The sequence below is a fragment of the Pseudophryne corroboree genome, chromosome 10, assembly GCF_028390025.1.
Source record: "Pseudophryne corroboree isolate aPseCor3 chromosome 10, aPseCor3.hap2, whole genome shotgun sequence".
Lineage (NCBI taxonomy): Eukaryota > Metazoa > Chordata > Amphibia > Anura > Myobatrachidae > Pseudophryne > Pseudophryne corroboree.
Window position 1 is genome coordinate 96,494,254 of NC_086453.1, and position 15,590 is coordinate 96,509,843.

At 47.1% G+C, this 15,590-nt stretch overlaps 1 protein-coding gene across 1 annotated transcript in view; it reads right to left on the reverse strand.

The window, feature by feature from the left end:
• Nucleotides 1–15,590, reverse strand: part of HINFP (histone H4 transcription factor) — an 86,559-nt gene that overhangs the window by 46,528 nt on the left and 24,441 nt on the right. Inside the window, exon 2 of the mRNA XM_063942609.1 lies at nt 1,731–1,957. Within this exon, the coding sequence (XP_063798679.1) occupies nt 1,731–1,957 (227 nt within the window). The remainder of the gene's footprint in view (nt 1–1,730; nt 1,958–15,590) is intronic.

A 15,590-nucleotide genomic window follows, 5' to 3' on the forward strand; every position in this document is an offset into this window, starting at 1 on the left:
TTGTGCAGATGCCGTGTAACTACATATCCCAGCATTCCTTGCCACAGTTTGATTGCAGTAACAGCAAGACTAAGGTAGGGCAAGCTGGAGAGCCACAGGTTGCCTACAGCAATGGTCAATGGATGGATGGAATCCAAAACAGGCTACTCCCAAGCTGAGGACATATTACAGAGTATTTGCTGACTGCAAAGCACTGTGGCGCCTTATAAACCAGAACGACGAATAATAATAATAATAATAATAGGACCTGTCACCTAAACCGTGGATTAAGCCATTTCAACGAGTTTAAATAATATACATGAGAATATGGCCTATCCATCATTAACAGATGAATACTGTTTGTGACTAGAGAGGTTAATAGTCCTTAGATGATAGGCCGTATCCTCAATAGCTTGCAAGCGGTCCATTTAAAGATCACACTAACAACTTATTTCACGAACTAGCGTTTCCTGCGGCTTTGCTCGTGTGGATGTCTGTTATTGCTCAGCGGAACTAATTTTACAAAGACAGGAGTGCCATCTTATATTGTGATGTATATTTTATATGGTATATGGTCTATAGATTTACACTACAAAATGTCTACAGTCAACAGGTCGACCACTAATGTTCGACAGAGTCAAAACATTAACATGTAAAAGATCAACAGTGTCAAAAGGTTGACACAAGTTATTTATTTATTTATTTTATACTTTACCACCAACCTTGACTACGATTGGGAATAGTAACCTGCCCGAAGTATGGCGAGTGAATCGAGCCACTAGAGGGGATGTGGTGCACACTAATGGGGCTTGTTTGTGGCATAAAAGTGACAAAACACCCCAAAAAACGGTGTCTACCTTTTGTGTGTCAACCATTTCCATATCGACCTTATGACCCTGTCGACCTAATGCATGCCTGTCGACCACTATTCACTGTAGACCTTTTTGGAGTAGATCTAATAATCAACACCCATTTTATATTGCACCCATAGATCATGAAGTTTCTTTGTAAACAATATTTGCAGTTTTTCCTTCAGGGATTAACAGATGCTTGGGGCTACTAACTCGTGAGCAAAGCTGCCCATGGGAGAAGCAGCTGGTCCTGAGACCTACACCTGCAGCCCTAAGAGATTGCACAGAGGGTCAAGCATCTGGTTTTCGTTTATTGCTCCTCTCCCTGATGTCACAACGACATCATACATACCTCAGTTTCTTTCTAGGTCACTAAGCTATACAACATGATCTAAATTTGTCTTGTAGTTTTTGCATGATGCCGCAACAAACAGACAAAAATTACGAAAAGAATGTTTTCTTCTCCATAGTTCAGAAACGGTCCCTAGAAGTACTGTATAGTTATAAAAATAATCAAATAAAATGCCCTATACAGACACAACCCTTGCTCTTTTATTATATGTGCAGATAATATTTAACAGTTCAGTGTAAAACAGTTTTTAAGATAAACAGATTATAACACCATTGTACTGGATGGTATTCAAATGATATATCACGCCCAATCTCCTTTCTAAAGTGATCCCCGTTATCACGCCCAAAGTAATCAGGTTTAGCTGCATAAAGGATTAGGGCGCCTCGCTACCCCGGGGGTAGCGAGCTGAAATGATGATACCACACCTGTCAGCAGAAACAGAACGGGTATGGAAGGGGGCAGAAAGAATTGAATACCGCCCTGCGCTGTGTTGCATTGTGAGCAGTTACAGAAACAAACAATACTAGACAGAGACCTAGGGGCCTTACTTCACACTGGTCCCACAAACACATGAAGCGGTCCTGGAGTTCTGGAATCATGTTGCGGCTTTGAATGTCTAGCTGGCACGGAATTAGATCTGGCTGGCTCTGCAGGGCTTGAAGTCCAATTTGTTTTAGCTTCGTATGGTAACAATGAAAGTAAACATGGCGGACAAGGTCTACTTGGCTATCCAGAGAGAAAAATCCACACTCCTGCCACAGGCAACAGAACTCATCTACAAAAGAAGAGAATATATAGTAGATTACAGACTGGCAGAAAGAGGTATTTAAATGGCTGCATAAAAAAAAAAAAAAAAAAAAATTGTGTGCTGCATGCCAAAGGGTAATATGCAATTATCGGACCAATTCGCAGATCATCAGTGGATCAGGACGATAATCGCATAGTGTATGGCCGCAACTAATCAGCGGTGATCGGACGGTCAGAAGCGAGAAATGTTCCAACATGCACGACTGATCTGACTGGTCGCCCATGTCTGATGCGCTGCTGCAACCAAAATTTTGGAGAGAAACCCAGATATCGTGTGACCATACAGCGTAAGATTTCACACAGTGGGGGGAAATGTAATATGGTGTGAGATTCAGAAAGTGAGAGATTTTCGGAGAGTCTTTCAGGTTTTTTTTTTAAAGTGGCAATCATTTACATGGGAAAATCAACCTGGTTTTGCCTTGTAAATGATTGCTAGTTTAAGAAAACAGGAGAATTCTCCCCAAATCTCTCACTTTGTGATTCTCACACCCTATTACATTCCTCCCAGTATATGGCCACAATTTCTGTTGGTGTAAGGGCTGTCAGATAAAATGTCTGTCACTCTGACAATGCATGCCCAGCATAAGCAGGAAAACTAATAATGATATCTATTTACATAGCGCCTTTCCACAGAAGGACTCAATGAGTTTCATAACTGCATGAAATATGAGGCCAGAATAGGGTCATAATGGTGCAAGATGGCACAAAGGGGTGTGGTTCGTTTTATCGACCGTGTCTAGGTCGACAATGTTTAGGTTGACCACTATAGGTCGACAGTCACTAGGTCGACATGGATGGAAGGTCGACAGGGTTTCTAGGTCGACATGTGCTAGGTCGACAGGTCTAAAGGTCGACATGAGGAATTTTTTTTTTTTTTTTTTGTCGTTTTCTTCGTAGAGTGACCGGGATCCCAAATTAGTGCACCTCGTTCGCTCGCCATGCTTCGGGCATGGTGCCTTCGCTCCGCTACCGCTTCGCTCGGCACACTTTACCGTTCCAATCGTAGTCCACGTGGATCGTTAAGTATGAAAAAATCCCCCCCCAAAAAAAATGTGAAAAACTCATGTCGACCTTTAGACCTGTCGACCTAGCATATGTCGACCTAGAAACCCTGTCGACCTTCCATCCATGTCGACCTAGTGACTGTCGACCTATAGTGGTCGACCTAAACATTGTCGACCTAGACACTGTCGATCTTCAGACCGGATCCCGGCACAAAGCCTACACTACAGGTAACAAGCTGAACACGAAAATATCTCACCAAAGATCTGCCCAAGATACATCGTATGCTGTCCTTTTGCATACGATATATCTTGGCTGATCCCAGCCATGCCTGCGGGGTCCGACATATCACGAGTGCAGCACGTTCAATCTGGAGGATCCGATGCTCACGGGAACGCGCATCGGATTGAATCAGAAACACCTCCAAAATGACCGATTTTATCAGATATATCGGGCCGAATGCCTGATATCGGATGAAATCGGGCATTATCGTTCTAGAGTATGGGGCCCTTTACACCTCCTCTCCATGATCTGTACATTATAAGAAGGCTACTGTCTGTTCAGCCACAGACTAGAGGTCACATTACAGAGGAGGCTGTAGACTCCTGTGCGGACAAGGTGCCATATCTATTTTTACCATGTGATACAGTGATTTTATTCTATTTTTGCTTTTATCTTTTTCTCTTAAGGCATATGACAAAACAATCATTGTCTGCAATAGTGAGAATATTTTCACACTTATAGAATTAATTTCTCCATGATCATATGCTACAATAATTGTATGGGCTTGATACGACTCATCCTTTTACCATTGGAATCACATTTTGTAACTGTAGTCATTAAACGTCCATTTGTTTGAAACAAAATTAGCTGGTGACACAGCGAACAAAACGGTCCAAAAATTGATCATGGGCTTTGAGGTCGCAACGCCAATCGATGCGACCGCAATAACCCCGGCGGTGGCACTGCACACGTGCAGGTCCTGTCCTGCGTGTGTGCAGTTAATGCGATTGGGTGGTGTTCACGGGGAGGCGTTCGTGGACCGTTGTGGGGACGGCGCATCGTCACACGCAGCCGCTCCAACCGGAAAAAAATGCAGAGGGTTCACTAGTTTCATCGATTACGCTCTAATTGCATTGTGATCGCAGTGGGTAAGCAGTGAGTAGCATGCTGGGCGGCCTTGCCCTGCGACGGGCGGCCTTGCCCTGCGACGGGCGGCCCCTAGCATGCAACTGAAGGTCCTATGTTCCTGAAGGATATCGTTAATAGCAATTACAGAAATTATCCCATGTGGGATCAAATATAATCTTTCTGGCATGTTCATCTTTATAAGAATGTCCACGAGTGACCTCTCAGTGTTTTATCACAACCCATGGATGCTACTTGGGCCAAATAGGACCTGATCCTTGAATGTGTAAGTAATAAATTCAATGTTCTCTAGGATCTCTCTAGAATTGCTGGAGTAAGCCCACTCAGGTTACTCAGGGATGAGTTGCCACTCTCTATTCTATCCTTGACAAAAATCTGTGATCAACTGGCAGAGCAAGGTCATCAGGTCATATATAGTAAAATGAAAATAAAAAAACCTAAACGAATAGGCTTTCTTTGCATCCATAGAAAACAAACCCAGATTGCTACTCACGATCATGTTTTAACAGCACTAAAAGGGGGTTCAGTATGACTGACCGCCGGACGGGATGTCGACAGTTAAAATACTGAAGTGTGAAATACCGACTGGGGCGAGGTAAGTATGTTCCCCCCTCTCTCCTAACCCTCCCTTCTCTCAGCCTAACCCTAAGCTCCCCCTGGTGGCACCTAAACCTAACCCCCCCTTCCCAGCCCCCTAAACCTCCCCCTCGTGGTGCGTAACCTCAACCCCCTACCTCCCTCCGCACCTTAAACCTAACCCTCCAACTTCGCTTACATTCGGGACGCAAGCAGCATCTTTAAAAGGATCTGGGACTCGGGGTCGACACGAACAAAGGTAGACATGAGTTTGTGTGTTTTTGGTGTCGTTTTCTTTGTAATGTGACCGGGAACCCCAATTAGTGCACCGTGTCATCTCGCATGGCTCGCGTTCAGGCAAGGTGCCTCGCTGCGCTCAGCACAGGTTACTATTACCAATCGTAGTCCACGTGGATCGTAAAGTATGAAAAAGTAAAAAAAAAATGAAAGGAAAAAAAAAAAAAGTGAAAAACTCATGTAGACCTTTTTTTATATCGACCTTGTTCCCGTCGACCTTTTGACAGTGTCGACCTAAGGTGTGTCGACATGGAGTCCAGATACCCTTTAAAGCAGGCATGTCCTAACTGCGGCCCTCCAGCTGTTGAGAAACTACACATCCCAGCATGCCCTGACACAGCTTTATCATTCTCTGACAACAAAACTGTGTCAGCTGGAGGGCCGAAGCTTGGACATGCCTGCTTTAAAGCATCCCTTAAAAGGGATACAACCAGTTGCTAATTACTAAACGTTCCAGCTGACAGTGTAGATTGCCTGTAAATGTGTGTTTCTGGGTCACGTCAAGATTCCACATTATGGGGGTAATTCCAAGTTGATCGCAGCAGGATTTTTGATAGCAATTGGGCAAAACCATGTGCACTGCAGGGGAGGCAGATATAACATGTGCAGAAAGAGTTAGATTCGGGTGGGTTATTTTATTTCTGTGCAGGTAAATACTGGCTGCTTTATTTTTACACTGCAAATAAGATTGCAGATTGAACACACCCCACACAAATCTAACTCTCTCTGCCTCCCCTGCAGTGCACATGGTTTTTCCCAATTGCTAACAAAAATCCTGCTGTGATCAACTTGGAATTACCCCCTATGAGCAATGACTAAAACATGACCTGAAGGTTTATCAAAAAGCTGAAATAGCTGCAGTGTGATAAGAAAGGGTTTATAAATGTTACTAATACAATGAAGTCCTTTTAACGGCCATAATGTGGTCAGAAATATCTGCAGCTGAAAGGGACAATAGAGGCTGACATTATTTCAATTATGGAGTCACATACTGTATGTATCACAGCAAAGTCACCGCACAGCTGAATACAACAGTGGCAAAAGCACAACTGAAAACACACCTTGTCACTATTACAGTATGGGACACATGGGACAACGCGTTCCATATGAGTAAAGAAAAACAAGATGGTGAACAGTCAAAAATACTGGAAACTAGACCCTGCCTGAATGCACACATTGATGGGAGGACAAGGATAAATGCATACAGTCACAATGTTGGCCTTTGTAGACACCAGAATGCCACCTCAAGCGCTTTAACCGTGCAAGCATTGGAAATGTAAATAAGATCCTAAAGCAGCTTCTTCAAAGTAAATATGCTGCAAGTAGCATTTTAAAGCAGGTCAGGATGACTGCTCTTGAAATCTGGTCTTTACACAAATACAAATCCTATACCAAACCCATAAAAATAGATTTACCGGTGAGTAAAATCTTATTTTCGGCCGTTGCTGATGTTTCAAGCTAGTTAGCTTGGTTTGCCGTGTGTGTGTGTGTGTGTGTGTGTGTGTGTGTGTGTGTGTGTGTGTGTGTGTGTGTGTGTGTGTGTGTGTGTGTGTGTTTCTAATCTAAACTGAGTCTGGTAGGAGGGACGTAGAGGAAGGAGCCAGCCCACACTCTCAAACTCTTAAAGTGCCAATGGCTCCCTAGTGGACTTGTCTATATCCCATGGTACTAATGTGGACCCCGGCATCCTCTACGGACTAGGAGAAAAGGATTTACCGGCAGGTAATTAAAATCCTATTTCTCGTAGTCCGTAGTGGATGCTGGGACTCCGTAAGGACCATGGGGAATAGCGGCTCCGCAGGAGACTGGGCACAACTAAAGAAAGCTTTAGGACTACCTGGTGTGCACTGGCTCCTCCCACTATGACCCTCCTCCAGACCTCAGTTAGGATACTGTGCCCGGAAGAGCTGACACAATAAGGAAGGATTTTGAATCCCGGGTAAGACTCATACCAGCCACACCAATCACACCGTATAACTCGTGATACTATACCCAGTTAACAGTATGAAATATAACTGAGCCTCTCAACAGATGGCTCAACAATAACCCTTTAGTTAAACAATAACTATATACAAGTATTGCAGACAATCCGCACTTGGGATGGGCGCCCAGCATCCACTACGGACTACGAGAAATAAATTTACCGGTGAGTAAAATCTTATTTTCTCTGACGTCCTAAGTGGATGCTGGGACTCCTTAAGGACCATGGGGATTATACCAAAGCTCCCAAACGGGCGGGAGAGTGCGGATGACTCTGCAGCACCGAATGGGCAAACTCTAGGTCCTCCTCAGCCAGGGTGTCAAACTTGTAGAATTTAGCAAATGTGTTTGACCCCGACCAAGTAGCTGCTCGGCAAAGTTGTAGAGCAGAGACCCCTCGGGCAGCCGCCCAAGAAGAGCCCACCTTCCTCGTGGAATGGGCTTTCACTGATCTAGGATGCGGCAGTCCAGCCGCAGAATATGCAAGCTGAATCGTACTACAGATCCAGCGAGCAATAGTCTGCTTTGAAGCAGGAGCACCCAGCTTGTTGGGTGCCTACAGGATAAATAGCGAGTCAGTTTTCCTGACACTAGCTGTCCTGGAAACATACATTTTCAGGGCCCCGACTACGTCCAACAACTTGGAATCCTCCAAGTCTTTAGTAGCCGCAGGCACTACTATAGGTTGGTTCAAATGAAAAGCTGATACCACCGTAGGGAGAAACTGGGGACGAGTCCTCAATTCTGCCCTATCCATATGGAAAATCAGATAAGGGCTTTTACATGACAAAGCCGCCAATTCTGACACACGCCTGGCCGAAGCCAAGGCCAACAGCATGACCACTTTCCACGTGAGATATTTCCAATCCACGGTTTTAAGTGGCTCAAACCAATGCGACTTTAGGAAATCCAACACCACGTTGAGATCCCAAGGTGCCACTGGAGGCACAAAAGGGGGCTGAATATGCAGCACTCCCTTAACAAATGTCTGAACTTCAGGCAATGAAGCCAGGTCTTTCTGGAAGAAAATCGACAGAGCCGAAAATCTGGATCTTATGGAACCCAATTTTAGGCCCATAGTCACCCCTGACTGTAGGAAGTGCAGAAAACGGCCCAGCTGAAATTCCTCCGTTGGGGCCTTCCTGGCCTCACACCACGCAACATATTTTCGCCATATGCGGTGATAATGGTTTGCGGTCACTTCTTTCCTAGCTTTAATCAGCGTAGGGATGACTTCCTCCGGAATGCCCTTTTCCTTCAGGATCCGAAGTTCAACCGCCATGCCGTCAAACGCAGCCGCGGTAAGTCTTGGAACAGACAGGGCCCCTGCTGCAGCAGGTCCTGTCTGAGAGGCCGAGGCCAAGGGTCCTCTGAGATCATTTCTTGTAGTTCCGGGTACCAAGTCCTTCTTGGCCAATCCGGAACGATGAGTATAGTTCTTACTCCTCTCCTTCTTATTATTCTCAGTACCTTGGGTATGAGAGGCAGAGGAGGGAACACATACACTGACTGGTACACCCACGGTGTCACTAGAGCGTCCACAGCTATCGCCTGAGGGTCCCTTGACCTGGCGCAATATCTTTTTAGCTTTTTGTTGAGGCGGGACGCCATCATGTCCACCTGTGGCCTTTCCCAATGGTGTACAATCATTTGGAAGACTTCTGGATGAAATCCCCCCTCTCTCCCGGGTGGAAGTCGTGCCAGCTGAGAAAGTCTGCTTCCCAGTTGTCCACTCCGGAAATGAACACTGCTGACAGTGCTAACACATGATTTTCCGCCCATCGGAAAATCCTTGTGGCTTCTGCCATCGCCATCCTGCTTCTTGTGCCGCCCTTTTGGTATACATGGGCGACCGCCGTGATGTTGTCTGACTGGATCAGCACCGGCTGGTGTTGAAGCAGGGGTCTAGCCTAACTTAGGGCATTGTAAATGGCCCTTAGTTCCAGAATATTTATGTGTAGGGAAGTCTCCTGACTCGACCATAGTCCTTGGAAGTTTCTTCCCTGTGTGACTGCCCCCCAGCCTCGAAGGCTGGCATCCGTGGTCACCAGGACCCAGTCCTGTATGCCGAACCTGCGGCCCTCTAGCAGATGAGCACTCTGCAGCCACCACAACAGCGACACCCTGGCCCTTGGAGACAGGGTTATCAGCCGATGCATCTGAAGATGCGACCCGGACCACTTGTCCAACAGATCCCACTGGAAGATCCTTGCATGGAACCTGCCGAATGGAATTTCTTCGTAAGAAGCTACCATCTTTCCCAGGACTCGCGTGCATTGATGCACCGACACCTGTATTTGTTTTAGGAGGTCTCGGACTAGAGATGACAACTCCTTGGTCTTCTCCGGGAGAAACACTTTTTCCTGTCCTGTGTCCAGAACCATACCCAGGAACAGTAGACGCGTCGTAGGAACCAGCTGCGACTTTGGAATATTCAGAATCCAGCCGTGCTGTTGTAGCACTTCCCGAGATAGTGCTACTCCGACCAACAACTGCTCCCTGGACCTCGCCTTTATAAGGAGATTGTCCAAGTAGGGATAATTATAACTCCTTTTTTTTTTTTTTTTGAAGGAGTAACATCATTTCTCTAACGTCCTAGTGGATGCTGGGGACTCCGTCAGGACCATGGGGAATAGCGGCTCCGCAGGAGACAGGGCACAAAAGCAAGCTTTTAGGATCACATGGTGTGTACTGGCTCCTCCCCCTATGACCCTCCTCCAAGCCTCAGTTAGGTTTTTGTGCCCGTCCGAGAAGGGTGCAATCTAGGTGGCTCTCTTAAAGAGTTGCTTAGAAAAAGTTTTTAGGTTCTTTATTTTCAGTGAGTCCTGCTGGCAACAGGCTCACTGCATCGAGGGACTTAGGGGAGAGAATTTCAACTCACCTGCGTGCAGGATGGATTGGATTCTTAGGCTACTGGACACCATTAGCTTCAGAGGGAGTCGGAACACAGGTCTCGCCCTGGGGTTCGTCCCGGAGCCGCGCCGCCGACCCCCTTGCAGATGCTGAAGATTGAAGAGGTCCGGAACCAGGCGGCAGAAGACTTTTCAGTCTTCCTCAGGTAGCGCACAGCACTGCAGCTGTGCGCCATTGTCTGTCAGCACACTTCCCACAGCGATCACGGAGGGTGCAGGGCGCGGGGGGGGGGCGCCCTGGCAGCAATGTAGAATACCTGTATGGCGAAAAATACATCACATATAGCCCTTGAGGCTATATGGATGTATTTAACCCCTGCCAGACTTCACAATCTCCGGAGAAGAAGCCCGCCGAAAAGGGGGCGGGGCCTATTCTCCTCAGCACACAGCGCCATTTTCCCTCACAGAAAGGCTGAGGGGAAGGCTCCCAGGCTCTCCCCTGCACTGCACTACAGAAACAGGGTTAAAACAGAGAGGGGGGGCACTGATTTGGCGATATACATATATATTAAATGCTATATGGGAGGAACACTTATATAAGGGTTGTCCCTGTATAATTATAGCATTTTGGTGTGTGCTGGCAAACTCTCCCTCTGTCTCCCCAAAGGGCTAGTGGGTCCTGTCCTCTATCAGAGCATTCCCTATGTGTGTGCTGTATGTCGGTACGTGTGTGTCGACATGTATGAGGAATATGTTGGTGAGGAGGCGGAGCAAATTGCCTGTAATGGTGATGTCACTCTCTAGGGAGTCGACACCGGAATGGATGGCTTACTTATGGAATTACGTGATAATGTCAACACGCTGCAAGTGGGTTGACGACATGAGACGGCCGGCGAACAAATTAGTACCGGTCCAGGCGTCTCAGACACCGTCAGGGGCTTGTAAAAACGCCCATTTACCTCAGTCGGTCGACATAGACCCAGACACGGACACTGATTTCAGTGTCGACGGTGAAGAAACAAACGTATTTTCCTTTAGGGCCACACGTTAAGGGCAATGAAGGAGGTGTTACATATTTCTGATACTCCAAGTACCACAAAGAAGGGTATTATGTGTGAGGTGAAAAAACTACCTGTAGTTTTTCCTGAATCAGATAAATTAAATGAAGTGTGTGAGGATGCGTGGGTTTCCCCCGATAGAAAATTATTGGCGGTATACCCTTTCCCGCCAGAAGTTAAGGCGCATTGGGAAACACCCCTCAGGGTGGATAAGGCGCTCACATGCTTATCAGAAAAATATCCTAAAAAGTATACACACACATGCTGGTGTTATACTGTGACCAGCGATCGCCTCAGCCTGGATGTGCAGAGCTGAGGTGGCTTGGTCGGATTCCCTGACTAAAAATATTGATACCCTTGACAGGGACAGTATTTTATTGACTATAGAGCATTTAAAGGATGCATTTCTATATATACGAGATGCGCAGAGGGATATTTGCACTCTGGCATCAAGAGTAAATGCGATGTCCATATCTGCAAGAAGATGTTTATGGACACGACAGTGGTCAGGGGATGCAGATTCCAAACGGCACAAAGATGTATTGCCGTATAAAAGGGGAGGAGTTATTTGGGGTCGGTCCATGGGACCTGGTGGCCACGGCAACTGCTGGAAGATCCACCGTTTTTTACCCTAAGTCACATCTCTGCAAAAAAGACACCGTCTTTTCAGCCTCAGTCTTTTCGTCCCTATAAGATATCTGCCCAGGGATAGAGGAAAGGGAAGAAGACTGCAGCAGGCAGTCCATTCCCAGTAACAGAAGCCCTCCACCGCTTCTACTAAGTTCTCAGCATGACGCTGGGACCGTACAGGACCCCTGGATCCTACAAGTAGTATCAAAGGGGCACAGATTGGAATGTCGAGGCGTTTCCCCCCTCGCAGGTTCCTGTAGTCTGCTGTACCAATGTCCCCCTCCGACAGGGAGGCAGTATTGAAAACAATTCACAAGCTGTATTCCCAGCAGGTGATAATAAAATTACCCCTCCTACAACAAGGAAAGGGGTATTGTTCCACACTATAGGGTGGTACTGAAGCCAGAAGGCTAGGTGAGACCGATTCTAAATCTGAAAAATTTGAACACTTACAAGGGTTCAAATCCAGATGGAGTCACTCAGAGCAGTGATAGCGAACTGGGAACAAGGGGACTATATGGTGTCCCGGGACATCAGGGATGCTTACCTCCATGTCCCAAAATTTGCTTTTCTCACCAAGGGTACCTCAGGTTCGTGGTACAGAACTGTCACTATCAGTTTCAGACGATGCCGTTGGAGTGTCCAAGGCACCCCGGGTCTTTACCAAGGTAATGACCGAAATGAGGATTCGTCTTCAAAGAAAATGGACGACCTTCTGATAAGAACAAGGTCCAGAGAACAGTTGGAGGTCGGAGTAGCACTATCTCAAGTAGTTCTACGACAGCACGGGTGGATTCTAAATATTCCAAAACCGCAGTTGTTCCGACGACACGTCTGCGGGTCCTAGGGATGATTCTGGACAGTCCAGGAAAAGGGTGTTTCTCCCAGAGGAGAAAGCCAGGGAGTTATCCGAGCTAATCGGGATCCTCCTAAAACCAGGAAAAGTGTCAGTGCATCATTGCACAAGAGTCCTGGTAAAAAATGGTGGCTTATTACGAAGCGCTTCCATTCGGCAGATTTCACGCAAGAACTCTTCAGTGGGATCTGCTGGACAAATGGTCCGGATCGTATCTTCAGATGCATCAGCGGATAACCCTATATCCAAGGACAAGGGTGTCTCTCCTGTGGTGATTACAGAGTGCTCATCTTCTAGAGGGCCGCAGATTCGGCATTCAGGATTGGATGCTGGTAACCACGGAGGCCAGCCTGAGAGGCTGGGGAGCAGTCACACAGGGAAAAAATTTCCAGGGAGTGTGATCAAGTCTGGAGAATTCTCTCCACATAAATATACTGGAGCTAAGAGCAAATTTGTAATGCTATAAGCTTAGCAAGGCCTCTGCTTCAAGGTCAGCCGGTATTGATCCAGTGGGATAACATCACGGCAGTCGCCCACGTAAACAGATAGGGCGGCACAAGAAGCAGGAGGGCAGTGGTCAAAACTGCAAGGATTTTTCGCTGGACGGAAAATCATGTGATAGCACTGTCAGCAGTGTTCATTCCGGGAGTGGACGACTGGGAAGCAGACTTCCTCAGCAGGCACGACCTCCACCCGGGAGAGTGGGAACTTCATCGGGAAGTTTTCCGCATGATTGTGAACCGTTGGGAAAGACCAAAGGTGGAAATGATGGCGTCCCGCCCGAACAAAAAACGGGACAGGTATTGCGCCAGGTCACGAGACCTTCAGGCGATAGCTGTGGACGTCCTGGTAACACCGTGGGTGTAACAGTCGGTGTATGTGTTCCCTCTTCTGCTTCTCATAACCAAGGTATTGAGAATTATAAGACTTAGAGGAGTAAGAACTATACTCGTGGCTCCGGATTGGCCAAGAGGGACTTGGTACCCGGAACTTCAAGAGATGCTCACAGAGGACTAATGGCCTCGGGAGCTAAGATGGGATTTGCTTTCAGCAAGAACCATGTCTGTTCCAACAGGAACCGTGGCATCTGCCTCTAAGAAAGGACCTGCTCCAGCAGGGACCTTGTCTGTTCCAAGACTTACCGCGACTGCGTTTGACGGCATGGCGGTTGAACACCGGATCCTAAGGGAAAAGGCATTCCGGAAGAGGTCATACCTACCCTGGTCAAAGCCAGGAAGGAGGTGACCGCACAACGTTATCACCACATGTGGTGAAAATATGTTGCGTGGGTGAGGCCAGGAAGGCCCCACGAAAAAATTTCAACTAGGTCGATTTCTGCACTTCCTGAAAACAGGAGTGTCTATGAGCCTCAAATTGGGGTCCATTAAGGTTCAAGTTTCGGCCCTGTAGATTTTCTTCCAGAAAAAATTGGCTTCAATTCCTGAAGTCCAGACGTTTGTCAAGGGAGTATTGCATATACAGCCCCTTGTGTGCCTCCAGTGGCACCGTGGGATCTCAACGTAGTGTTGGGATTCCTCAAATCATATTGGTTTGAACCGATCAAATCTGTGGATTTGAAATATCTCACATGGAAAGGGACCATGTTGTGGCCCTGGCCTCGGCCAGGCGATTGTCAGAATTGGGGGCTTTGTCTTAAAAAAAAAAGCTCATATTTGTTTTTCCATTCGGACAGGGCAGAACTGCGGACTCGTCCCCAGTTTCTTCCTAAGGTGGTGTCAGCGTTTCGCCTGAAACAACATATTGTGGTGCCTGCGGCTACTAGGGACTTGGAGGACTCCAAGTTGCTAGACGTTGTCGGGGCCCTAAAAATAGATATATATTTCCAGGACGGCTGGAGTCAGAAAGTCTGACTTGCTGTTTATATTGTATACACCCCAAAAGATGGGTGCTCCTGCTTCTAAGCAGACTATTGCTCGTTGGATTTGTAGTACAATTCAGCTTGCACAGTCTGTGGCAGGCCTGCCACAGCCAAAATCTGTCAATGCCCATTCCACAAGGAAGGTGGGCTCATCTTGGGCGGATGCCCGAGGGGGTCTCGGCTTTAAAATTTTGCCGAGCAGCTACGTGGTCAGGGGCAAACACGTTTGTAAAATTCTACAAATTTGATACCCTGGCTGAGGAGGACCTGGAGTTCTCTCATTCGGTGCTGCAGAGTCACCCACACTCTCCCGCCCGTTTGGGAGCTTTGGTATAATCCCCATGGTCCTGACGGAGTCCCCAGCATCCACTAGGACGTTAGAGAAAATAAGATTTTACTTACCGATAAATCTATTTCTCGTAGTCCGTAGTGGATGCTGGGCGCCCATCCCAAGTGCGGATTGTCTGCATTACTTGTACATAGTTATTGTTACAAAAATCGGGTTATTATTGTTGTGAGCCATCTTTTTTAGAGGCTACTTCATTGTTATCATACTGTTAACTGGGTTCAGATCACAAGTTGTACGGTGTGATTGGTGTGGCTGGTTTGGGTCTTACCCGGGATTCAAGATCCTTCCTTATTGTGTACGCTCGTCCGGGCACAGTACCTAACTGAGGCTTGGAGGAGGGTCATAGGGGGAGGAGCCAGTACACACCATGTGATCCTAAAAGCTTGCTTTTGTGCCCTGTCTCCTGCGGAGCCGCTATTCCCCATGGTCCTGACGGAGTCCCCAGCATCCACTACGGACTACGAGAAATAGATTTATCGGTAAGTAAAATCTTATTTTCGGCCATTACCTTGGTAAATACCCTCTGTGCCGGGGACAGACCAACGGCAACGTCTGGAATTGGTAATGACAGTCCTGTACCACAATCCTGAGGTACTCCTGGTGAGGAGGGTAAATGGGGACATGCAGGTAAGCATCCTTGATGTCCAGTGATACCATGTAATCCCCTTCGTCCAGGAATGCAATAACCGCCCTGAGCGATTCCATTTTGAACTTGAACCTTCGTATATAAGTGTTCAAGGATTTCAATTTTAGAATGGGTCTCACCGAACCGTCTGGTTTCGGTACCACAAACATTGTGGAATAGTAACCCCGGCCTTGTTGAAGGAGGGGTACCTTGATTATCACCAGCTGGAAGTACAGCTTGTGAATTGCCGCCAGTACTACCTCCCCTTTCTCAGAGGGCAGCAGGCAAGGCTGATTTGAGGTAACGGCGAGGGGGAGTCGCCTCGAACTCCAGCTTGTATCCCTGTGA